Here is a 26,008-nt window from a genome sequence, read left to right as displayed (position 1 = left end):
ACCTCTGAGTGTTGCCTCTGGCACGCAAACCCCGGGGGCGCAAAAATAGGCCGCCGTGCTGCAACGCGCAAAAACGGCCACCGCCGCGCCGCGGGATGCAGATACAAGGCACTGCACCACGCAAGAACGGGGCAGGGCTAGTATCACGCAGGCACTAGCCCCACCCCATTTGCAGCGCGTGTGCTCGCGGCCCCGTGCGCGCACACACGCATGTAAAATGCTTCCCCCTCCCTTTTCTTCCAGCCCACCAATCGACAATGGTTGGTGACCTCTGCTCTATCACCTGTATTCCAGCTTGCTAGTCGGCCGCTTCGCCTTCTTTGTGCTGGGCAGGGGTCCTGCTCCGGGCGGCAGCGGTGGCCCGATGGATCTGTTGCTGGTGGCGGTGGCACAGAGTGGGCTCTGAGTGCCGCCTCTAGCATGTGTGCCATAGGTTAGCCACCACTGCCATAGAATATGCGCCCACCATGCTTTCTATTTGTGTTCAAGCAGCATTCAGCACCGTAAGAGGGCACGGAAACCAAGCGCGTTCTGGCCATTTCTCGCACCCTCCCCGCATCCCGGGCACGTACTTGATGCTGTCCGTGTGCGTTTTGTACTCCATGATGGTGTTGGGGGGAAGGTTGAGAACTCGTCGTAAGGTGTCCCTGATCCTGGCCGTGGTGGCCTGGTCGCTGGCTGTCTTGTTCCATATGGAGATGATATCTTCCTGCAGGGAGAACCGCCCAGAGGCGATTGAAAAGAGTTTGTAAATATGTGAATTTGAAACATTATAATTTATATGAAACGAGATAAAGGAAATTCGGCTCACCTGAAAGTTAAATTTTATGGATACTAATGATCAGTTGGGAATACATCATTAAAATTTAAAATTAGGTAAAAATTTAATAACAGGGCGTTGATTGTGCATCGAGATTTATTAAGATATGTTAAGCAAAAAATGTATTTATAAATGCGATAATGAAATTTATACTAAGTTCTGATACAATTAGAAATTTGTTAGCTTAAGTATGAGACAGCAAGTGTTAAGGGAAACAAGAGAAGAAATATTTGATGATGTAACCTGAGATACCTACTAAAGATTGTATTACTGAATTATTGTTTAACCCAATTACCACATTGCCTTCTAAATACTTATATGTAAAACTGGAAAATTAATAAAATATCTTAAAAAAAAAAAGAGTTTGTAAAGCCTGAATTTTTTTTACTAGGCATGATGCCAGAAAAACTTGATAAGCACAGTACATACTTGATTTTACATGGGACAACAGTGGCAAGAATTATATTTGCACTATGTTGGAAAAAGGAAGAAACACCACCAGAAGAAGAAAGTATCAAAACAATACTAGACTGCAGAAATGGACAGACTTACTTTAAGGTGGAAAGAAAAAGAAACAACATTTTCAAACTTTGGACCTGTTTTATCGATGGTTAGAGAAAAGATTTAGGGATTAGGAATTTAATTTGTATTAGTGAATAAAATATTCAGATGTTTTTGTTGAATGATTACTATTGAATTCTGTTAAAAAAATAATCAATAAAACTGTCTGTCTGTCTGTCTGTCTGTCTGTCTGTCTGTCTATCTATCTATCTATCTATCTATCTATCTATCTATCTATCTATCTATCTATCTATCTATGTTTTCTGAGGTTTTCGTGGGTGTTTGTATGTAGGTCTTTGGTTATTGCTCCTAGAAGCATGAAGCTGAAAACACCAGCCTGAAGATGACAAATGGAACTTCGTCGAAACGTCGCCAAGACATTTCCAATTTTATGCGGGAGAAAACCCGAATAACCAAAGACATATATATATAAAAAGAGAAGATTAAAGAGGGCAGTCCCTGTGCTCAGTTGGACAGCCGCCTCTGTAACTCCACCCCCCCCCGGCGACTCACCTGGAAACGGACGGAGACGACGGCCCCACAGATTTCTTCCCCCACCATAAACTGTTCTCCCAGCATAGCCAGAATGAGGTTCTCCCAGCACCGGGATGCCAGGCCCTTTCGGAGGCGGATAATCCACTTGCCCCCGTTCTTGTTGGCATCGTCCTGGGAAGAGGGTGGGGAAGAAAATTAGGCATAAACCACAGCGCTGGCTTGAGCTTGCCGAGAGCAGGGATGCTGCGCTGATGGGGGCGACAGGACAAGACTATTTTCCTTCAACAGAAGCATCCAGGTGTCTATTCCCTGACAGGTGAAAGAGGGCGGCAGTTCCAATATAACAGCACCACTTTATGGACAGTTTGGTGTAGCAGTTAAAGAGCTGGCCAAGAAACCAGGCGACCGTGAGTTCTAGTCCCCTCTTAGGCACAAAGACTGACAGGGTGACTGCGGGCCAATCACTCAGAGTTGGTGAGTTCTAGTCCTGCTTTAGGTATGAAACCCAACTGGGTGATTTTGGGCCAGTCACTCGGAGACGGTGAGTTCTAGTCCTGCCTCAGCTATAAAAGTCGACGGGATCGCCCTGGGCCAATCGCTAGGAGGTGGAGAATTCTAGCATGAAAACTGGCAGGGTGATTCTGGCCCAGTCACCGGGAGATCTTTGTTCTAGTCCCACCTTAAGCCTGAAAGCCGACTGGGTGACTTTGGGTCAGTCGCGAGGAGATGGTGAATTCTAGTCCCGTCTTGGGTATGAGAGCTAGCTAGGCGACTCTGGGCCAGTCCCTCTCTCTCAGCCCAACCTACCTCACTGGGTTGTTTATCGTGGAGAAAATTAGGAAGAGGAAGGAGTATTAGCTACGTGCGCCATCTCGAGTTTCTTATAAAGTAATAAGGGTAGATGAAAAAGGAAATCTAATAAATAAATAATTTATAGGCCAGAGCATTCTGAACCAGTACCGTGCGCAAATTCTTGGCCTCCCTCTCGCTAACAGGATCGTTGGCCAACGGCTGCCCTTCTCGCCGAACAAGTGAAAAAAACCGATGACCACAACAATGGGGGACAATGAGGCGTGTCAAACCTACAAAGCTACTTTTGGTCACACAGCCATCTTCCTTCGATTTTCGGCTTGCCACAGCTAAGGGAGGGGGGGAAAATGCATTCTTCTAGTTCAGTCACAACAATAACTTTCCTGTGGGAACCAAGGTCGAATCGCTCAAGTGTTTGGCGGGCTAGAATTACCGTTAGAGAGCCCGCCAAAGGTGTTAATTGGAGAATGTGATTTATTACATATTTAGCGGGTGGGAAGTTTAACTTTTATTTTGTAACCTTTTGGGACGGGGGGGGGAGGGGAAACTTCCAGTCCTGGTTTCACCTATGCTCGTGCTGATATTACGTAGCCATTAAAATTGTTCTTTGAGGAAAGCAATTGCCTCAGAGTTCTTATTTCTACTGGTCTCATCTATCGGAACCAGGACTGAGTGCCTCCCATCAGACTACTCAGTGTTAAACCTGGGATGAAGCCCGACTTACTTCCACAGCGCCAGAAAGGCCTTATTAAGCAAATCTCGCCATCAGCTTTAACACTCACCTCCCACATGGGTTTAATCCCTTCTTTGAAAAGATGGAAGTCGCTGTGGCCTGTCAGGTCCCCAGGACGGACCATGTGGCTGTAAAACCGCCAGAACTGTTCCACCTGTAAGAAATTTATTTACTTATTTAGGGTACGGCATAGGACAGAGGTCCCCCAATCTTTTGGGTGCCAGGGACCGGTTCTGTGGAGAGAGGTTTTCCTGTGGACTGGAGGGTGCGTGGTTTTGTGTGCTGCCTGCATCTCACAGATATTTTATATTATTTATGATCTTGTTTTATATTTTATTTTATTTATTGTTTTATTTTATGTTTTATGCTATTTGGTTATTTTATTCATTTTACGTTTTATTTCATTTTATTATTTTATTTTACTGGGTTGACATCGTATAGGCTTCTCAAGATTCCACGTACCAATTCGTAGTTTTGGGTTTATCATGCTTCTAGCGCAGTGGTTCTCAACCTGTGGGTCAGGACCCATTTGGGGTCGAACGACCATTTCACGGGGGTCGCCAAACAACGCAGTCCGCCATTTTTTTTTACCCTTTTCCTTAGCTGTGCTACTCCCTTTTATTCTATTGGCATTTGAAAGCCAATAGAATAGACTCTCTTGAATAGAGTCTAATTCTATTGGCTTTCCAAAGCCAATAGGAATTGTCCAGACTGTCTCTGCCCTGTTGAGCCCGCCAAAAGTCCCATTCTGCAAACGGTGCTGCACCAGTTGAGTAGTCCTCGACTTACGACCGGTTGAGAACCACTGTTCTAGCGGACAAGATCAGAAATGAGGAGGTGATCAGCCACCTGGGAAAGCCAAGGGAAATCATCAAAACAATTAAAAAAACGAAAATTAGAATATTTCAGACATGTGAGGCGACACCCAGAAAAATACGGCCTACTCCATTTTAATCCTCCAGGGAAAGATGGAAGGCAAACGAGGTCCGGGCAGAAGAACATCGTGGCTTCAAAATCTAAGGGACTGGTTTGGAAAAAACTCAGCAACACTTTTTCGTGCGGCTGCTGATAAAAACAGGATCGCCAACATGATCGCCAACGTCTGATAACGGATATGGCACAAGAAGAAAAAGAAGGGTTGACATCGCTAAAGATTGTTTTTAGTCCAACGTATGGAGGAGATTGCACTGTTCTTTAGAACAGTGCAATCTCCTCCATACGTTGGACTAAAAACAATCCAAGCAAAAGAAACAAATCAACATTATCATTATCATTATACAACCCACATAAAACGTTGGAAATTAACCAGCTGCTAATCTGCAGTCAAATTCTACGAACTACCGGAGAAAATGTGGCGGCATTAAACACCGATTTTGTATCCGAGTCCGACGAAAAGACAACAGATGTAGAGATCGTCTGGTATTGTAAGCAGCGCCATCAATCTATGATAAGAATCTCCATTAAAATCGGAATAGGGCTGGGGTAGGCGCAAGTGACTGAACGGGCTAGCTCCACGAAGGCTAAGCATCTGCAACCTTTCTGGGTCTGCCTTCTAGAATTGTCTATGGTGATGTCAAAAGATCATACAGGCAGTTACAAACAGTTTGTTCAAAGTTACAACGGCACTGAAAGTGAATTATGATCAGTCCTCACATTTACAACAGCTGTAGCAACCCCAGTCATATGCTCAAAATTTGGGCACTTGGCAACAGGGCATGTATTTATGACAGGATTATTGTGTTTTGCCATCTGCAAAACTTCCCAGCTGGCTTCCAACAAGCAAAATCAGGGGGGAAAGATAGATTTCCTTAATGACCCAACGATTCACTGTAATGTGCTTTACGGTGGCAAAAAGTTTGTAAAATCAGGCACAGCTGAATTCCTTGCTTCTCCAAAAATAAGACCGGGTCTTAATATCAATTTTTGCTCCAAAAGACGCATTAAGGGGCTGCCCCAAAGAAGAGGGAGTCAAGCTCTTCTCCAAAGCGCCTGAAGGCAGGACGAGAAGCAACGAATGGAAACTGATCAAGGAGAGAAGCAACCTAGAACTAAGGAGAAACTTCCCGACAGTTAGAACAATTAACCAGTGGAACAACCTGCCTCCAGAAGCTCTGAATGCTCCAACAGTGGAAGTTTTTAAGAAGATACTGGACAGCCATTTGTCTGAAATGGTATAGGCAGGGCTTTTTTTCTGATAGAACGCCCAGAACAGAGTTCCGGCACGTTTTTTGGATGGAACCTTGTAGGATAGGCAAGGTGGGTTGTATGAAGTGTGTGAGTTCTGGCACCTTTTTTTTTTTAAAACAAAAAAAGCACTGGGTATAGTGCAGGGGTAGGCAACCTTGGCTCTTTTATGACTCGTGGACTTCAACTCCCAGAATTCCTGAGCCAGCTATGCTGAAGTCCGCGAGTCATAAAAGAGCCAAGGTTGCCTACCCCTGGTATAGGGTTTCCTGCCTGAGCAGGGGGTTGGACTAGATGACCTCCAAGGTCCCTTCCAACTTTATTATTATTATTATTTAAGGCTTATTTTCCAGTTAGGGTTTATTTTCGGGGAAATACGGTACTAAATGCATCCGTCTGGCTGACGATCTTAACTGGGGCTTATTTTGGGGGTGGGGCTTATATTACGAGCATCCTGAAAAATCACACTTGGGCTTATTTTCCAGTTGGGTCTTATTTTGGGGGAAACACGGTAGTCACAGAAATGTGGGTACCGATTGTGGTTGTTGAGGACTACCCGTAGCACAAAGACTCTCCAATATTTAGCCTTCTGATGGAGAGGTCAGCAGCGGGGTACCACAAGGTTCCGTCTTAGGCCCAGCACCCTTCAACATCTTCATCAATGATTTAGATGAGGGAATTGAAGGGGAACTCATCAAATTCGCAGATGACACCAGACTGTCAGGAGTAGCCAACGCCCTAGAGCAGGGGTAGGCAACCTCGGCTCTTTTATGACTCGTGGACTTCAACTCCCAGAATTCCTGAGTCAGCATGGCTCCGCTTGGAAACTTCTCCCTTTCCCCTCAGCATGGTTGGCTCAGGAATTCTGGGAGTTGAAGTCCACGCGTCATAAAAGGGCCAAGTTTGAAGACTCCTGGTTTAGTGCATAGGCCAGGGGTAGGCAACCTTGGCTCTTTTATGACTCGTGGACTTCAACTCCCAGAATTCCTGAGTCAGCATGGCTCAGTTTGGAAACCTCTCCCTTTCCCTTCAGCATGGCTGACTCAGGAATTCTGGGAGTTGAAGTCCACGAGTCATGAAGGGCCCATAGTTCCCCCATGCTGGCTCAGGAATTCTGGGAGTTGAAGTCCACGAGTCATGAAAGAGCCGAGGTGGCCTACCCCTGCCCCAAAAGACAAACTCAGGATCCAAAAAGATCTTCACAAACTCGAACAATGGGCCCTATCCAACAAAATGAGTTTCCATGTGGAGAAAAGCAAAATCTTACACTTAGGCAGGAAAAACCAAAAGCATGAATACAGATTGGGCGAGACCTGGCTTAAAAACGGTAACTGTGAAAGGGACCTTGGAGTCCTGTGAACAGGAAAGCATTTGCTTGCTACACAAAAGTTCCCAGATATAATTCCGGGAGTGTCCCGTGGCAAGAAGCTGATGGAAAAGGCCTTCCTCACGCATGGCGTCTGCTGAAAGTCAAAAAGATCAGAGAGACGGTCCAGTTGTTAAGGTGCCAGACTAAAAACTAGGAAACCATGAGTTCTAGTCCTGCCTTCACCATTGAAGCCAGATGGATGACTTTGGCCAGTCCTCCCCCCGCCTCTCAGCCCAAATCACCTCACAAGTTGTTGTTGTGGGAAAAACAGAAAGAACATTAGATACCTTCGCTGCCTTGAGCTGTTTATAAAAACAATAATGGTAGGATATAAATAAAATAAAATAAATAAAAAATAAAATAATAATAACAACAATAATAAAGTTGGAAGGGACCTTGGAGGTCATCTAGTCCAACCCCCTGCTCAGGCCGGTAACCCTATACCATTTCGGACCAATGGCTGTCCAGTCTCTTCTTAAAAACTTCCAGTGTTGGAGCATTCTGTTCAGGCAGGTAACCCTTCATTAAACTAGACATACCCAATTAAAAATAAAAATAAAATACATAAAACATGAAGTGGAGGGCAACGGCATGTTTCTGGAATCTGTTTTGTATCTCACTAGAATGCTGAAATCCAGTGCAGAAAACGAGTAAAATGCTTAGAGACAAAACCGCAGAATTTAATTGTCAATTACACTTTTCGTTTGTTTTGTTTTTTTTAAAAAATGTTATTGTGTATTTCACTCATTTGGCTCAGGTTTCCCTTGTTGCTTTTGCTAAATCACAACACGCTGGAAGCTCTGGCTGATTGACTTGCAAGTCACTTGGAAAAAAATTGGTAGCAGATCCAAATTTACTTGGCAGGTTCAAATATACTTTGAAATAGATATAATATGGCTGTAGTGCCAGTGTCCCCGTTTCATTTTTTTCTCCCCTGTTATTAGGACAACAAAATGCACGGAGAGAATTTAGAGCTAGAGTGTCAGTAAACTGTTGTATTGCTGACAAATTTGTCAAATGGTGGAAAAGATATCAAGAGATCTGCTGTCTTGGATCCAACAGAGAGGAATTGGTTAAAAAGTGAAGGCAATTGGTATCTCAGTAGAGATCCTGATCCTCGAATTCTTGATATCCAAGAGAACTGAGAAGAATTATACCTGCACGCTGGACTTGTCGTCATCATCACAGTTGGAAGGGACCTTGGAGGTCTAATAATAATAATAATAATAATAATAATAATGATAGTAATAATAATAATAGTAATAATAATAGTAATAATAATAATAATAATCCCCCAGTGAGGCACTACCTTGACGTGGTTGTGGGGCTTGTGTACTCTGAGGAAGATGAGAGCTATGCCAGAGGTTCAACCATACTGGACAGGTCTCATCAGAGGAGTCAGACAAAGAGTGTCTCTCCCATAAAAAATATGGTGAGACGTAAATTTCAGAATGCCATACCGGCTCGGACGTCGCCCGGGTTAACAAGGTCCGCACTAGATATTGGAGTTCCTGGATATCTGGTGAAAAATGGGTTACAGGACTCAGGACTGTTGGCTGAGCAACCAGGGCCAGCAGCTGCAGAACTACTGGAAGAAAAGGTGTTTACCCGTCGCAGATACACAGTGATGGAAAACAAAGAAATAATGATCTGTTACTACAGATCAAGTCCAACAAGAAGAGGATATCTAAAACGAATGCACCAGTTGTGGAAAGAACAACATCCAGAATCAGAAATAACAGAACAGAGACTAGCAGATCAACGCCGATTTATAACACGAAATAAAATATTCACAGAAACAGAATTGGACGAACTGCAAAGGTTTACCCAGGGCAAAGAAATCAAAGCCTTACCAGAAGTAATTCAGAATGTAGAGGCAAACCAGGGGGAGTTGGCAGTGAAAGAATCCAGCAGAGATATACAACTGTTCTCATTTGGAAACCAGGCACCTCTTCCTCAGGAAGAACAAAACCCTCTAACTAAAGAAATAAAAGAATTGAAACAAAGAATAACTGAGCATCTAGAACAGCACAAAAACAACAGAATAAGGCTACCTGCATTGAAGCTTGTTCCAAAGAAACAGCTAGCACAAGCATTAAAAGATGCAAATACTGCAATATCAAGTATAAGCACCAATTCACTGCAAGAAACAAACCAACTAATGTACAGCACAGCTGCAGTTATAACAGAATACCTGGGATGCAAAATCAACAAAGAAGAAAAACAAACAAACAGTGCACCAGAAAAATGGAAGGTTAGACTAGAAAATAAGATCAGCAAGTTAAGATCACATGCAAGCAAGCTAGAACAGATGAAAGAAAAGAAGCTGAAGAACAAGAAGACCAAAGAATACCTAATCAAGAAATACCACTTAGAAACAAGGAAGATCAAGGAAGCACTGGAAATAATAAAGCAACAAATAACAGCTATAGCCAGGAAAATCAGTAGATATGAAGCTCGAATTGCAAACTATAGGCAGAACCTCCAATTTCAATCCAATCAGAAACGTTTCTACCAATCCATCAATGGAGAAACTGCAAGGAATCAGTCAGTACCTGACAAGGAAGAAACAGTGCAGTTCTGGAAGCAGATATGGGATAACCCAAAGAAATACAACAAGGATGCGGCTTGGTTAAAAGAGGTGGATGCAAATAAAACAGAAGTTGAAATGAAAGAACTAGTAATAACAACAAAAATGGTAGAAAAAAGAGCAAAGAAAATCAAAAATTGGTCAGCACCAGGTGAAGATGAACTGCATGGGTTTTGGTTGAAACATCTAACTGTTATACACCCACTCATTGCCAAGCAGTTCAACAATATACTACAAGGAGGAGAAATTGAAAAGTGGCTAACAACTGGGAAAACCTACCTAATAATGAAAAATCCAGCAAAAGGGGCAACACCAGGTAACTACAGGCCAATTACCTGCTTACCAACAACTTTCAAATTACTAACTGGTGTGGTAGCTGATGCAGTACAACAGCATCTAGTTGAAAACAATCTCTTTCCACCTGAGCAGAAAGGAAACCGCCCCAATAGCAGAGGAACAAAAGATCAACTCCTAATAGACAAAATGATCTTGGAAAACTGCAAGAGAAGGAAGACCAACCTGAATGTGGCATGGATTGACTACAAAAAGGCATTTGACTCTCTGCCACATGATTGGATAATAAAGTGCCTAGAAATAACAGGAGTCAGTAGAAACATCAGAAAATTTGTGCAAAGATCGATGGCACAATGGAAGACACAGTTGCAGATCAATGGTGAGAGCTGGGAGAGGTTAATATCAAGAGAGGAATATTTCAAGGAGATTCATTATCACCATTACTATTTGTTATTGCACTGTTTCCTCTGTCAACAATACTGAATAACTCAGGACATGGCTATCAAACATCAAAAACATCTGCCAGACTATCCCACCTCCTTTATATGGATGATCTGAAGCTGTATGGAAAAACATCATCTGAAATAGAATCGCTGCTCAACACTGTCCGTATATATAGCCAAGATATTGTAATGGAGTTTGGCTTGGACAAATGTGCCACACTTACTATCAAACAAGGAAAAATAGTGAAAACTGAAGGAATCAAGATGCCCCACGAAAATAACATTAAGAGTCTGGATGAGGAAGAGTACTACAAATACTTGGGTATCCTTCAAGCTGACAACATCAAGCACACTGAAGTCAAGAAAAAGATTAGAGGTGAATACATCAAGAGAGTGAAGAAGATCTTAAAATCCAAACTCAATGGAGGAAATACCATAAAGGCAATCAACACCTGGGCAATCCCAGTCATTAGGTACACAGCTGGAATAGTGGACTGGACTCAAGCAGAACTAAAAGCAATGGATAGGCAGACCAGAAAAATAATGACAATGAATCATGCCCTTCATCCACGCAGTGACATTGATAGACTTTATCTACCAAGGCAAATAGGTGGGCGTGGAATGCTACAAGTACATCAGATGGTTGAAGAAGAAAAAATGGCTTTGGAAGAATATCTGAAGAACAATGATGAAGATGCACTGAAATTAGTATATCAGGAAGGCTTACTAACTACTGGAGAGACCAAACTGGCCTTCAAGAAAGACCAAATGAAGAACAGAATAGAGGCATGGGAAGACAAAGCACTACATGGCCGATACATGAAAAAAATAGCTGGGAAAGCAGATAACAATAAAACCTGGCAATGGCTAAGAGCAGGAAAATTGAAGAAAGAGACCGAGGGACTAATTCTGGCTGCACAAGACCAAGCCTTAAGGACAAATGCATACAAAGTCAAAATTGAGAAGACAGTAACAGACAGTAAGTGCCGCCTATGCAAAGAAGCTGAAGAAACAGTGGACCACTTGGTAAGCTGTTGCAAGAAGATTGCACAAACTGATTACAAGAAGCGGCATGACAAAGTAGCAACAATGGTGCATTGGAAGATCTGCAAAAAATATCATTTGCCTGTAAGCAAAAACTGGTGGGATCATAAAATAGAGAAAGTCATAGAAAATGATAAAATTAAACTGCTCTGGGACTTCAGAATTCAAACAGACAAGCACCTGCAACATAACACCCCAGACTTAACAATTGTCGATAAGAAAGACAAAAAAGTCTGGATAGTGGACGTGGCAGTGCCTGGAGACAGCAGAATAGAAGAGAAAGAACTGGAGAAGATAACAAAATACAAAGACCTACAAATAGAAATAGAAAGACTGTGGCAAAAGCAAGCAAGGGTAGTACCAATAGTAATAGGCTCCTTGGGTGCAATCCCAAAACAACTGGAGCACCACTTGAACACCATTGACATTGACAAATTCGCTATTAGTCAATTGCAAAAGGTGGCCTTACTAGGAACTGCTTCCATCCTGCGACGATATCTGTAATACCATCAAACATCCACATCTGCCTATCCCAGGTCCTGGGTAAGGACTCGATAGGTAGACAAAATGCCAAATCCAGTCTGAACATCTGGCTGACTGTGCGATGATCGATAATAATAATAATGTTGGAAGGGACCTTGGAAGTCATCTAGTCCAACCCTCTGCTCAAGCAGGAGACCCTATACCATTTCGGACAAAGGGCTGTCCAGTCTCCTCTTGAAAACCTCCACTGATGAAGGCTCCCCGCCCCCAATTTCTTGTGTCAAGTTCTTCCACTGGTGAATTGTTCTAACTGTCAGGAAATTTCTCCTTAGTTCTAGGTTGCTTCTCTCCTTGATTAGTTTCCATCCGTTGCTTCTTGTCCTGCCTTCAGGTGCTTTGAAGAATAGGTTGACTCCCTCTTCTTTGGGACAGCCCCTGAGATACTGGAACGCTGCTCTCATGTCTCCCAAAGAAGAGGGAGTCAAGCTCTTCTCCAAAGCACCTGAAGGCAGGACAAGAAGCAACGGGTGGAAACTAATCAAGGAGAGAAGCAACCTGGAACTAAGGAGAAATTTCCTGGTAGTGAGAACAATTAACCAATGGAACTCCTTGCCTCCAGAAACGGTGAATGCTCCAACACTGGAAGTTTTTAAGAAGAGACTGGACAGCCATTTGTCTGGAATGGTATAGGGTTTCCTGCCTGAGCAGGGGATAGGACTAGATGACCTCCAAGGTCCCTTCCAACTTTATTATTATTATTATTATCATCATCATCATCATCTTTTATTCGTTAGACATGAACCTCAGTCAACTGAACATTCAAATTGGCTGGCGCTGATGATTGACACGGGATGCTGCCAGCAGTCTGGGTGTCAACCAGGTACCTCCTTAAAATGTGAGATGTTCTGAGTAGCGCATTTTTTTGTAGCTTTGCTGGAGTTATTGCAGGAAGCTGCAGTTTCTTGATGTATTTTGCAAAAGTTTTGGGACATAGTTCCCAGTGCCCTGATGACCATGGGTATCACTGTTACACATTTCATCCATAATTGCGCAGTTTCGATGGCCAGCTCGCGATATTTTGTAATTTCTCTTTCCAGTTCTTTTTCTTCGACTCTGGCATCTCCTGGTACAGCGATGTCAATCAGGTATACACGTCGGTTCTCTACAACTGCGATATCTGACGTGTTGTGTTCCAAATGTTGATCTGTCTGTATTCGAAAGTCCCACAAGATCTTCACTTTCTCATTCTCAATAACTTTTTCTACCCTATGTTACAACGACTATTATTATTATGGATCATCGCACAGTCACCCAGATGTTCAGACTGGATTTGGCATTTTGTCTACCTATCGAGTCCTTACCCAGGACCTGGGATAGGCAGATGTGGATGTTTGATGGTATTAGAGATATCGTCGCAGGATGGAAGCAGTTCCTAGTAAGGCCGCCTTTTGCAATTGACTAATAGCGAATTTGTCAATGCCAATAGTGTTCAAGTGGTGCTCCAGTTGTTTTGGGATTGCACCCAAAGCGCCTATGACTATTGGTACTACCCTTGCTTGCTTTTGCCACAGTCTTTCTATTTCTATTTGTAGGTCTTTGCATTTTGTTATCTTCTCCAGTTCTCTCTCGTCTATTTTGTTGTCTCCAGGCACTGCCACGTCCACTATCCAGACTTTTTTGTCTTTCTTATCGACAATTGTTAAGTCTGGGGTGTTATGTTGCAGGTGCTTGTCTGTTTGAATTCTGAAGTCCCAGAGCAGTTTAATTTTATCATTTTCTATGACTTTCTCTATTTTATGATCCCACCAGTTTTTGCCTACAGGCAAATGATATTTTTTGCAGATCTTCCAATCTTCTCAATAACTTTTTCTACCCTATGTTCCCACAACTATTATTATTATTATTATTATTATTATTATTATTATTATTATTATTATTATTATTATTATATCCCTTAATTTTTCCAGGCGTGGGCATCCCACCCCATTCAAGCTGCATCGCAGCCGCACAACCGCAATGCACTCACCGAGGCGAAAGTGCCGATTTGCTTGATGTTCTGTTCGTAACTCTGAGAGCTGGTGGGTCTCCCCGGAGTCCGCCTGGAGTACCAGAACGTGTAATTATACTGCAGAGGGTGCTCCGCCGGTCCCGGAACTGCAGCCTGTGTGTGTGACATTCAAACAACTCACTGATCCTAACGTCTTTCTCTAAAGCAGATATTTCTAGAGTTAGGAACACGCCTGTTCCCGCTGGCGCCCTGTGTGAACCAACCGTTTCGCTTCGTTTTCTTCCTGAAATCCCCACCTCTCTTAATAGCTTGAAACAGACCGTTAGTCTGCCAGAAATTGACTACGCTTTTAAGTCAGAGATTAGCGGCGTTTGCTGTCTGCTGGAGTTTCTCCAAATTGGCAGAGGATGAGGCTCCACAGAGGCCTTTTTTGTCTTCCTTAAAAGCAGCTCGTTGCACAAGACCGGTTCACGAACTCTGCTTTACACGCCTTGATGTGCCTCTTGGTTGGAGGCAAACAGATCTTAAAGGAAGCAGGTGGAGTTGAGTTGCTCTGACAAACGCCGCAAAAGGTATTTAAGCAAACCAACTCTGCTCCGTTTTTTAGATTGCCCGAATAGCAAAAGTCAGGAGTACAGCTCCCAATTAATAAAGGGCAAATCAAAAATAGCAATAGCACGTATATACCTTCCTTACATAGGAAGGAAGGAGGTAGAGGGAGGGAGGGAGGAAGGAAGGAAGGAAGGAAGGAAGGAAGGAAGGAAGGAAGGAAGGAAGGAAGGAAGGGAAGGAAGGAAGGAAGGAAGGAAGGAAGGAAGGAAGGAAGGAAGGAAGGAAGCAGGAATGAAAGATGCAAGGAAGAAGAGAGGAAGGAAGGAAGGAAGAAGAAAGGAACAATAGCATACTTATATACAACTCTGCAGTGCTTTTTTTACAGCCCTGTCTGTAAGCAGTTTACAGAGTCAGCCTGTTGCCCCCAACAATCTGGGTCCTCATTTTACCGACCTCGGAAGGATGGAAGGCTGAGTCGACCTTGAGCCAGTCAGGATCGAACTGCTGGCTGTGGGCAGTGAATTAGCCTGCAATACTGCATTGTTAACCATGGCAGGCAGGCAGGCAAAAAGGAGGATGCAAAGAAGAAGAGAGGGAGGCAGAGAGACAGGGAGAGAGAGAGAGAGGGAAGATGCAAAGAAAAAGAGAGGGAGGGAGGGAGGAAGGAATAACAATAGCACTTAGACTTATATACCGCTTCACAGGGCTTTACAGCCCTCTCTAAGTGGTTTTTACAGAGTCAGCCTATTTGCTCCCAACAATCCGGGCACTCATTTGACCGACCTCGGAAGCATGGAAGGCTGAGTCGACCTTGAGCCAGTCAGGATCGAACTGCTGGCAGTGGGCAGAGTCAGCCTACAATACGGCATTCTAACCACCGGGCCACCACGGCTCAAGATCCGTTTTATACTCCTTCCCAAATCACAGGCACAGTAAAAGCTGCTGGAGAGATGCCTTTAAGCAAGGAAAGTTTCCTTTCCACCATAATAATAATGACTTTTTAAAGACAAGGCCTGTTAAAAGTCTGAAATCCCATCTCCCCTGCAGCGGTCCCAAAACAGGCACCTTTACGGGGACGGAGTTTGAGTTTAAATCGGTCTCTGTGGTCCAGCTTTGCGTGCCCTCCCACCCTGTCACAAAGACTAAAAATTAAGATTTCTCTCCACACAAAGTCTCCTCCTTCTCCTCCTCCTCCTCCTGTTCTGCATTCTCGTTGCTCTAATTTTGGGGGTGGGCGCGAGAGCCCCCTGCCTCCACTATAGGTAGCTCTTGACCGACGACCACAACTGAGCCCCAAATTTCCGTCGCTACACGAGACAGCTGTTCAGCAGGTTTTCTCCCATTTTACGACTTTTCTGGCCCTTGTTAAAGGAATCGACTGCAGTTAGTAACAGGGTAGTTAAGTGAAATCTGGCTTGCCTGTTGACTTGGCTCGTCAGAAGGTCGCAAAAGGGGGATCATGTGACCCCCCCCCCCACTGGATGCTGCGACCGTCGTAAATACGAGTCAGTTGCCAAGCATCCACAAGCCGGTGCAAGCCGCCCCATTTGCAGAGCGCATATGCTCACAGCTCCGTTCGCGCGCACGCTCAGCCACATTTGCGTCTGTGCGCATGCCACGCCTAAAGGTGCCTGTCCCTCCCTTTCCCACCAGGCCGCCAACCCAGAAAGGTTGGTGACCCCTGCTCTAGACAGGGGGCCGGGCTAGGAGATCTCTAATATCCCTTCTGGCTCTCTTCTGATAGATTGATTGATTGAAAAGATGGGGACATACCTTCCTCTTGGCACTGCTTTGGGGTTTGTCTTTGTCGTTTTTTTCCTTCTCACCATCTTTCTGTGTGCTGTTCTCTTCATTCTGGTCATGATCGCCGCTGTCGTCATCCTTCAGGCTAGCAAAAAAAGAAAAGAAAAAAAGAATGAAAAAAGCAGCTTGAAAGCGAGAACACCTGCTTTTCCTTCGAGATTAAAAAAAAAAAAAGCCTTTGTGACCGAGTTCGGACTAGGGACGGTTGAATAAGCTGCAGGAGCTATACCAGGGATAGGCAACCTTGGCTCTTTTATGACTCGTGGACTTCAACTCCCAGAATTCCTGAGCCAGCCATGCTGAGGGAAAAGGGAGAGGTTTCCAAGCTGAGCCATGCTGGCTCAGGAATTCTGGGAGTTGAAGTCCCTGAGTCATGAAGGGGCCATAGTTCCCCCATGTTGGCTCAGGAATTCTTGGAGTTGAAGTCCCCGAGTCATGAAGGGGCCATAGTTCCCCCGTGCTGGCTCAGGAATTCTGGGAGTTGAAGTCCACGAGTCATAAAAGAGCCAAGATTGCCAACCCCTGAGCTATACCATTCAAAGTCACTTGGTTGGCTTGGGCAGCTATAAACATTGAATAAATACATACGTTCCCGCGATACGTGGAATCCAAGTCAAAAAATAATAGCTTTGTCTGATGGCCTTAGATATTTTTATGTTATTTTATTTATTTTTAAAAAAGGATTCCTGAGGTGCATTAGAGGGCTTGTTATCCTACACAGCGGGGAAAACACCAAGGCCTCTTTCATCTTCAAACTGTTCGGTCAAATTACCTCCCAACATCAGAAGCTAAATCAATGCCACCGCGGGGAGAAATTGCAGACAGTTCAGTTCTCAAGGCAGAGGGTTCAGTTCTAGCAATCATTTTAGCTACCTGTCCCAGGTTTATCCAAGGCTGCAGTTTATTTCTTTATTTCAGAGGGCAAAACAGAGAGAGGGATGTGACGTGCAGAGCAACAATTATTTTGTGAGAAACCTTTTCCTGGACTAATTTGGGAAGCAGAATTTCCCCCCCCCCCTAGTTATACCAAGCAGCATTCTTATTTTCTCCAAGACAAGAAAACACCCATCACCGTGGAGGGGGGAGTGGAGGGAAAGAGAGAGTATTATTATGATTATTTAGTATAAGTTCCATTTTTATTTACTAAGTGTGGGCCGAGGCATTTACTGCAAGGAGTTAATTTCACACAGGTGACAATTACAGTAGTGGCCAAAATTGTGGAAACCTTTTGGGAAAAGTGTATTTTTCGTGTTTGATGGCTAATAACACCACTTGGTTTTTGGAGTAGTAACCATAAAATGATATATCAATGGAAAGATAATTTAATCAAGAATGTAATGCAACGAAGCTTGTTCAATTCTCTGTACTGTAGTCTATGAAAAGAAGCAGAAAAAGGAAGCACAACTTGCTTAGGTTGATCGCAGGTAGCTTTCCTTCATCCGATTGTAGCCAATGAGCATGAATGTTTAGAGAGCCAATCCGGTGTCCTCTTGTTTTGGCCATGAGCCAATCGGGTCCCAGTTAGGATTCAGTTATCGATGTTATGTATTGAAGCTGAGAGGAGGACATTGGTCAGTGTGTGATGTGATGGCTATCAAGTTGGTTGGGGTTTTTTTGTGTGTGTTCTTTCATTGAGTGATCTTGTAAAACGTCATAAAATTAAAGTGATGGTGCAAAAAGTTGACCGGTCGCCCAGAAAGCGATGCAAAATAGTCCTATTAAGTGACGAAGGCTGCAGTTATAAAGAAATGAGAAGAAAAATGGGTGGAAACTTAACCAAAGGTGGCATTTCGACTGTACTCTTTTCCCAAAAGTTTCCCACAATTTTGGCCACAATTGTGTGTGCATGCCCAAATGGGAAGTCCGGTGGAGTGAAGGGGAAAAAGCTGAGTTGGAATCTCTACTCAGTGAAAGCTTTTTCACTGACCTTCGTAACTTACCTAACAGGACTTTGAGAATGGCAGTGGGAACTATATGTCCTGTATTGAGAGAAACAAGAAGAGTGAATAACAATAACAACTTCCGTTCAAGGAGAGTTTGTTCAGAGGTAAGCTAATTTATTTCCCACAATCCTGACCAGCGGAGTTAAAACTTAAGAGCTTGGTCTTCTTCGAGACAAATTGTTCCATTTCAGCCTCTCTTTTTTCCTCCTCCTTCACCTGACCTGAGAATGCAAACTGAGCTGCTGACTTATCAATTCTTACGGCATTATTTTTTTTAAAATAAAAAAAATCAACAAGCTTCTCCTTTTATCTGTCAACGCTGCTAACATTGGATGTTTTTGCTTTGACAACAGATGGAGATGCAACCATTTTCTTCTTATGTTTTACTCTTAGAGTTAGAGTTAGATGATGTTGGGGGAGGAATGTGCCTGCGAGTTTAGCTAGAGATAACAATACTGGACCTAGCATGAGAACCAAGGTTATTGAAATAAGAAATGATAAGAAATGGCCCGGGCTGGAGAACTGGAGGGAGAACCTGCATTTCAAGCTAATTAGGGAATGTGATTTATGACAGTTAATTGGAGGAGGGAATTATGCTTTGATACTATGTGCTGTGGGGGGGGGGGAATCCAGTTTTTGGTTTCAGCTGTGTTAGTGCAGATGCTATGCTTCTCAAATAAAGATTCTTTAAGGTAAACAATGCCTCGAAGTTCTTTGAAGAGTTTCATCTGTTGGAACCAGGACATTATCATTATCTACAAGACGTGAATGCAGAGGGCAGCATTCTGCAACTGTTACAAGTAGTCCTCAATTTACGGCCATTCGTTTAGGGACCGTTTTCCATACTTATGACCATTGCAGTATCCCCGGGGCTCACGTGATCAAAATCCAGATGCTTGGCAACTTGGTTCACATTTATGACAGAAACCAACTCCCAAGCTCAGAGAACGAACCTTCCCCCTCATAGAAGAGGGAGTCAAGTATCACGTGAAGTGTTAATACCGCTTTACGAGGCCTTGTTAAGGCCACACTTGGAATGCAGCATCCAGTTTTGGCCACTACGATGTAAAAAAGATGCTGAGACTCTAGAAAGAGTGCAGAGAAGAGCAACAAAGATGATCAGGGGACTGGAGGCTAAAACCAGGGCTTTTTTTGTCATAGAACACCCAGAACGGAATTCCGGCACCTTTTTTGGATGGAACCTTGTAGGGTAGGCAAGGCAGGTTGGATAATGTGTGTGATTTCCGGCACCTTGTGTTTTTTTTTTTTTTTTTTTTACAAAAAAAGCACTGGCTAAAATATATAAGGAACGGTTGCTGGAATTGGGTATGTCTAGTTTAACGAAGAGAAGGACGAGCGGGGACATGATAGCAGTGTTCCAATCTCTTAGGGGCTGACACAAAGAAGATGGAGTCAAGCTATTCTTGAAGGCAGGACAAGAAGCAACGGATGAAAACTAACCAAGGAGAGAAGCAATCTGGAACTAAGGAGAAACTTCCTGACAGTGAGAACAATTAACCAGTGGAACGACCTGCCTCCAGAAGCAGTGAATGCTCCAACACTGGAAGTTTTTAAGAAGAGACTGGACAGCCATTTGTCTGAAATGGGATCCCCTTTTTCAACCTTCTGACAAGCCAAGTCAACGGGGAAAAGCCCGGTTCACTTTAACAACCATATTACTAATTTAAAAATGCAGTGATTCACTTAAGGACTGTGGTAAGAAAGGTGGTAAAATGGGGCGAGACTCACTGAATAACTGTCTTGCTTAGCGACATAAATGTTGGGCTCAGCTGTGGTTGTAAATCGAGGAGCAGCTCTACTGAGGGTCACCAAATTTCCAAAAGGTAGGCTGCTAGAGATCGCGCTTCCAATGACGATCTCTGAGGGGTGATTCTCTTAACAGTAGTGGCCAAAATTGTGGAAACCTTTTGGGAAAAGTGTATTTTTTGAGGTTTGATGGCTAATAATACCCCTTTTTTTGGAGCAGTACCATAAAATTATATATCAATGGAAAGATAATTTAATCAGGAATATAAGGCAGCAAAGTCTGTTCAATTATCTGTACTGTATTCTATGAAAAGTTATAGCCAACTAACCAGAAAAAGGAAGCATAACTTGCTTAGGTTGATCTCAGGGAGCTTTCCTTCACCTGATTGTAGCCAATGAGCATGAGTGTTTAGAGAGCCAATTGGGTGTCACCTTGTTTGGCAATGAGCCAATCAGATCACAGTTAGGATTCAGTTATCGATGTTCTATATTGAAGCTGAGAGGAGGACATTGGTCAGTGTGTTATGTGATGGCTATCAAGTTGGTTGGGTTTTTTTTTTTTATGTTCATTTAGTGAGCTTGTAAAACGTCATAAAATTAAAGTGATGGTATAAAGAGTTGACCAGTCGTCCAGAAAGCGATGTAAAATAGTCTTATTAAGTGAAGGCTATAGTTATAAAGAAATTAGGAGAAAAATGGGTGGAAAATTAACCAAAAGTGGCATTTCTACTGTACACTTTTCTCAGCGTGCCTGGCTGAGGAATTCTGGGAGTTGAAGTCCACAAGTCATAAAAGGGCCAAGTTTGAAGACTCCTGCTTTAAAGCATATGCATCCATTCCCAAGCAGGTTTCTGTTTTAAGTGTTAAACCTGAATTTATCTGAACGAGCAAAATATTTTAAAAAAATGTTCTCATCTCTCAATTTGGGTAGCAAATAATACCTCAGGGCAGAAAGCTCGACAACTAAAGACATATCAAATAAATCTTTGTTGTTGGCAGATAAAGGAACTCCGAAAACTTTCTTGAGGAAAGAAAGCGGTGCCTGATCTATCAACATTCTGGCTGCTGAATGTTTTGCTTGCCTTATATACTTTGCCAGGAAAAAAACAACTCAGCCTTAGTCAATGATGGGTAATACAGATGACTATAAAATAAAGCAACCCCTGCAAAGAATAGTTGGGCTAATTATTACGTGGAAGTAGTCGCTTCAACAGGCATAGCTATAAAAATCTCTTTGATACACTATAGTTATTAAGAAGAAAAGGTTCCTTGGCACCTTCAATTTCAATCAGAGTAGAGCTGGAAGGGACCTTGGAGGTCTTCTAGTCCAACCCCCTGCTCAAGCAGAAGACCAGATACCATTCCAGACAAATGGGGCTGTCCAGTCTCTTCTTAAAAACCTCCAGTGATGGAGCACCCACAACTTCTGGAGGCAGGTTGTTCCACCGGTTAATTGTTCTCACTGTTAAGAAATTCCTCCTTAGTTCCAGGTTGCTTCTCTCCTTGATTAGTTTCCATCCGTTGTTTCTTGTCTTGCCTTCTGCTGCTTTGGAAAACCAGTTGACCCCCTCCTCTCAAACACTGGAATACTGCTATCACATCCCCCCCCCCAGCCAAACCCAAATCCTGCAACCATTCTTTATATGTTCATACCTCTTTGTATCTGTTACCCCTTAAGGTATTTAACAAGGACTAGAAAGAAAGCTGTGTTAATGCCAGCCAATATAAATAAGAAAGCTGTGTTAATGCCAGCCAACATAAATAACGAGCCAGAACAATTTCTCATTTAACTTTAGCATGGCTTGGCTTGAGCTCTTTTGCGTCCCCTGCTACCTGGTCCTTGGCTTACCTCAAAAAGTCAGGACCTTGGAAAGGAGACCACGAGGAAACAGCAGAGCTGTCTCAACAGTGCTTTTTTGAAAGGCAACTGGAGTAGGTTTTCCTTTGAGGAAGACATTTGGCTTCTCATCCAAAAAGATTAATCAGTTCTGGCTGGATAGAGAAGGGGGAATGGAAAGATTCGTTGTGACAGGATATAAGGATGGTGGGAGCGGTGGAAGGATAATACTAATACTAAAATAAAGCTGGAAGGAACCTTGGAGGTCTTATAGTCCAATTCCCTGGTCAAGCAGGAAACCCTATACTGTTTCAGACAAATGGCTGTCCAGTCTCTTCTTAAAAACTTTCAGTGTTGGAGCATTTACTGCTTCTGGAGGCAGGCTGTTCCACTGGTTAATTGTTCTCACTGTCAGGAAGTTTCTCCTTAGTTCTAGGTTGCTTCTCTGCTTGATCAATTTCCATCCGTTGCTTCTTGTCCTGTCTTCAGGGGCTTTGGAGAATAGCTTGACTCCCTCTTCTTTGGGGCAGCCCCTGAGATATTGTAAGACTGTTATCATGTCCCCCCTCGTCCTTCTCTTCATTAAACTAGACATACCCAATTCCAGCAACTGTTCCTTGTATGTTTTAGCCTCCAGTCCCCTAATCATCTTTGTTGCTCTTCTCTGCACTCTTTCCAGAGTCTCAACATCTTTTTTACATCGTGGTGCCCAAAACTGGATGCAGTATTCCATGTGTGGCCTTACCAAGGCCTTGTAAAGCGGTATTAATACTTCACATGATCTTGATTCCCTCCCTCTGTTAATGCAGCCCAGCACTGTGTTGGCTTTTTCGGCAGCTGCAACACATGGCTGGCTCCTATTTAAGGGATTGTCCACTAGGACTCCGAGATCCCTCTCACAGTTACTGCTATTGAGCAAAGTACCACCTATACCAGGGGTGTCAAACTTGCAACGTCACATGACATGTCGTGACATATCATGACCTTTTTTTTGCCATTGTTGGTTTCGCTATGGTGCATCCGGCCCGCAGGCTGGCAGTTTGACACCCCTGACCTATACTACACCTGTGCATTTGGTTTTGAAGCTTCTTGGATGAGAAGTGAAATGTCTCCTCCTCCTTCAAGGAAACACACAGTCCAGTTGTCTTTTAACCGAATACCAGAGTTGGAAGGGACCCTGGTGGTCTTCTAGTCCAACCCTCTGCTCGAGAACCCTATATATCATTCCAGATAAATGGCTTTCTAATCTCCAGTGTCTGAGGCCAGTCATTTTGAAAAAAGCACCTTTGAGACAAGCATGACTGGGAATCTCCATAGACAGCAGGGCTGTGGACTCACCCAAGGCCTTCTTTATGGCCAAGAAAATGACAAGGTGTGTGTGTGTTTATGTGTGTGTGTGTGTGTGTGTGTGTTCCCAGAAGATCATTGGCTCTTGGCTGCTGAGGAGGCAGGAGCTACAGAGATCCAGGACTGAAGACCAGGCTTTCTGGCGAGACTTCGTGCCCAAAGAAAAGCTGCCGGGAGCTTGGGAAAATGGATCCTTTCAAACCCTCCAGGGATCCCAAGGCTGCCATGAGCCCCATACGCTTGTGGCCAACCACAGGCAGTCCTCGACTTACAACCAGTCCCTTAATAACTGTTCGAAGTTACAACGGCACTGACTATTTTTCGCACTTATAACCCTTGTAGCATCCCCCCGTGGTCATGTCATTTATATTCGGATGCTCGGCAACTGACTCCTACTTATGACGGTGACAGGGTCACGTGATCACCTCTGGCAATCATCTGGCAAGCAAAGTCCATGAGGAAGCCGGATTCACTTAACAACCCGTGTGACTAAGTTAGCCACTGCAGTGAGTCACTTTTAACAACTGCGGCAAGGAAGGCCGTAACATGGGGCAAACCTCACTCAACGGATTTCTCACCGAGCAACGTAGATTTTGGATTACCTGTATGTCTATGGCAGTGTTTCTCAACCTTGACAATTTTAAGACATGTGGACTTCAGCTCCCAGAATTCCACAGCCAGCTTTGCTGGCAGTGGAATTCTGGAAGTTGAAGTCCACATGTCTTAAAATTATCAAGGTTGAGAAACACTGGTCTATGGAGAATGTCAAGGCTGCCTTCAGCCATCAGCAATGAGAGACAAGCCCCCCCCCCCACTGCCCTTTCTTGGGGTGCTGTTCGAGTGCCCTGCAAGGATTTTCTGATGGTCTCCCCTCCAAGGGCTGCTGGGGAGGAGCTATGGCCCATCATCCCCTGCCTGGGACAGGTCCAGCTCCTTGGCCTCAATACAGGCAGTGCTCAACTTACAACAGTTCTTTTAACGACCGTTCAAAGTCACAACAGCACTGAAAAAAGTGACTTATGACCATTTTTCACAGTTACGACCTTGGCAGCCTCCCCAGGGTCGTCACGTGATCAAAATCCAGGCGCTTGGCAACTGACTCATACTTATGACGGTCGCAGTGTCCCGGCATTTGTGATCCCCTTTTTCGACGCTTCTGGCAAGCAAAGTCCATGGGGGAAGCCGGATTCACTTAACAACCGCGTGACTAAGTTAACAGCCGCAATGATTCGCTTAACGACCGCGGCAAGAAAGGTCGTAAAATGGGGCAAAAGTCACTTAACAAACGTCCTCCACAGAAATGTTGAGCTCCATCGTGGTCCTAAGTCGAGGACTACCTGTACCCTCCCTCCTCCTCCCCCCCTCGCATTTCATAAGCAGCTGCTTAGACATTCCTGCTCGTTTTAGGTCTTTACTTTTGACGATGAGGACTAGAACCTTGGCTCCGGGCTTGAGGAAGCCGAAGCCCCGGAGCCTGTTAGGGGCTCCACTGGCAGTCCCCGAAAAAGTTTTAGAGTCTTCGAGAGTCCAGAGCAAAGGGGTATTTCGGCGAACCCCGCTTTCCCCCCCCCGTTCCTGGGACCAACTGCGCACGCGCCACGGCTCCCCCCCCCCGACCGGGAGGCTCCCTCCGGCCCTGTCCCGCAATGCCGCGGCGTCCCGACTCACTCACGCGTCGAATTTGTTGTTCATCCTCTTCGCTCCGTCACTCGAAGCCGCTTCGCCTCCCCTCAGCCGCACGACTTCCGTTCAGCGGCCTGCCTCTCTTCCATTCGCAGTTTTCCCCCACTTCCGGCTCGGCGGAACCCTTTTCTTGGGCGGCGGCTTCTGCCCGGTCTGAAGAGGCGGTAGGACTCCGGCTGCTGCGAGAGACTTTCTTGACTGTGGCACTCTATGGTTGAGTCCCTCTACGCCTCGTCATCCCTGTGCTGCTTCTCGTAGAGCAGAGAAACAAGAGAAGCACCTCCGTTCCGTGGATAGGCTGTTTCCTGGCTCGCGTGCTTAAAATCTGAGAACCGCCCGTAGAAAGCACGGCCACGCAAAATTCGCGAATGAAGCAGGTTTTGCGCAACGTGGGAAGGGCTGGGCACCTAAAAGGGTAACTATGCCTCCAGAAGTTGAGGATGCTCCATCATTGGAGGCTTTCAGAAAGAGACTGGAGAGCCATTTGTCTGACATGGCATAGAGTCTCCTGCTTGAACAGGGGGTTGGACTAGATGACCTCCAAGATCCCTTCCAACTCTGTGATTCTATGGGGTGCACTTGGCTAGCCTGGACCTTGCGGGCATTAGACCATAGACCAGACATGTCAAACACAAGGCCTGGGGGCCGGATGCAGCCCGCGAAGTGGTTTCATGTGGCCCGCAAAGCCATCCTGGAAACAGTGAGGGAACGGCCCCCACTGCCTTGCCCAGGCTGGTCAGGAGCCAATGCACAATTTTGTGGTGGCCATCTATGCTGAAAAACATTCAGGCTTAGCTCCACAAGGCCATCTAGAAACAGCAAGGGACCAGCTCCTGCCGCATCGGCCCTGCCCTCTGGATGATATGCTGGGAAGGTGTTACCCTTTGTGAGGAATGAAGAAATGCACCATCAGTTGGAAGTGTCCAGCAAATGGCCCTCGCCTACTCTTCCAGTGGACCATGCCTTGGCACTTGCCCCAGTCCCACCCGCTTCTTCCAGAGACCCTCAGATCTGTCCCACTCCTGCCCAGGCCCCCACAGATGCCCTTGATGCGAACAATGTAGAGTTGGCCATGCCCACCCTGTAGGGCACACCCACTCCAGCCACGCTGAGGGAAGTTAGCCCAGAGAAGAAAGTATTAAAAAGGGCAGAAAAATATATTTTTCCTCAAAAGGACTTTTTTAAAAACCAAACCTGGCCCCAAATCTATCTCTCTGCCCCAAGCAAGAGCTAGACCCATAC

General features: G+C 44.6%; 1 protein-coding gene across 3 annotated transcripts in view; it reads right to left on the bottom strand.

The window, feature by feature from the left end:
- Positions 1 to 24,902, bottom strand: part of EIF4E2 (eukaryotic translation initiation factor 4E family member 2) — a 48,266-nt gene extending 23,364 nt beyond the window's left edge. For 2 of the 3 annotated variants that reach the window (XM_039327388.1, XM_039327389.1), the window contains exons 1-7: positions 24,756 to 24,878; positions 18,130 to 18,168; positions 16,160 to 16,274; positions 13,853 to 13,987; positions 3,469 to 3,573; positions 1,895 to 2,047; positions 573 to 709 (exon numbers count right to left, since the gene is read on the bottom strand). In XM_039327388.1, the coding sequence (XP_039183322.1) occupies positions 573 to 709; positions 1,895 to 2,047; positions 3,469 to 3,573; positions 13,853 to 13,987; positions 16,160 to 16,274; positions 18,130 to 18,168; positions 24,756 to 24,775 (704 nt within the window). In that variant the 5' untranslated portion in view covers positions 24,776 to 24,878. Of the gene's footprint in view, positions 1 to 572; positions 710 to 1,894; positions 2,048 to 3,468; positions 3,574 to 13,852; positions 13,988 to 16,159; positions 16,275 to 18,129; positions 18,169 to 24,755 lie in introns of all 3 variants that reach the window. The other variant, XM_039327390.1, reaches the window with a different exon arrangement.
- Between the last annotated feature and the right edge of the window lie 1,106 nt (positions 24,903 to 26,008).

This window comes from Crotalus tigris, unplaced genomic scaffold (assembly GCF_016545835.1).
Source record: "Crotalus tigris isolate CLP2741 ecotype Arizona unplaced genomic scaffold, ASM1654583v1 scf7180000024361.1375286210:1436186, whole genome shotgun sequence".
In the NCBI taxonomy this organism is placed as follows: domain Eukaryota; kingdom Metazoa; phylum Chordata; class Lepidosauria; order Squamata; family Viperidae; genus Crotalus; species Crotalus tigris.
Note: the sequence above shows the minus strand (reverse complement) of the source record. Positions and strands in the feature narration are given on the sequence as shown.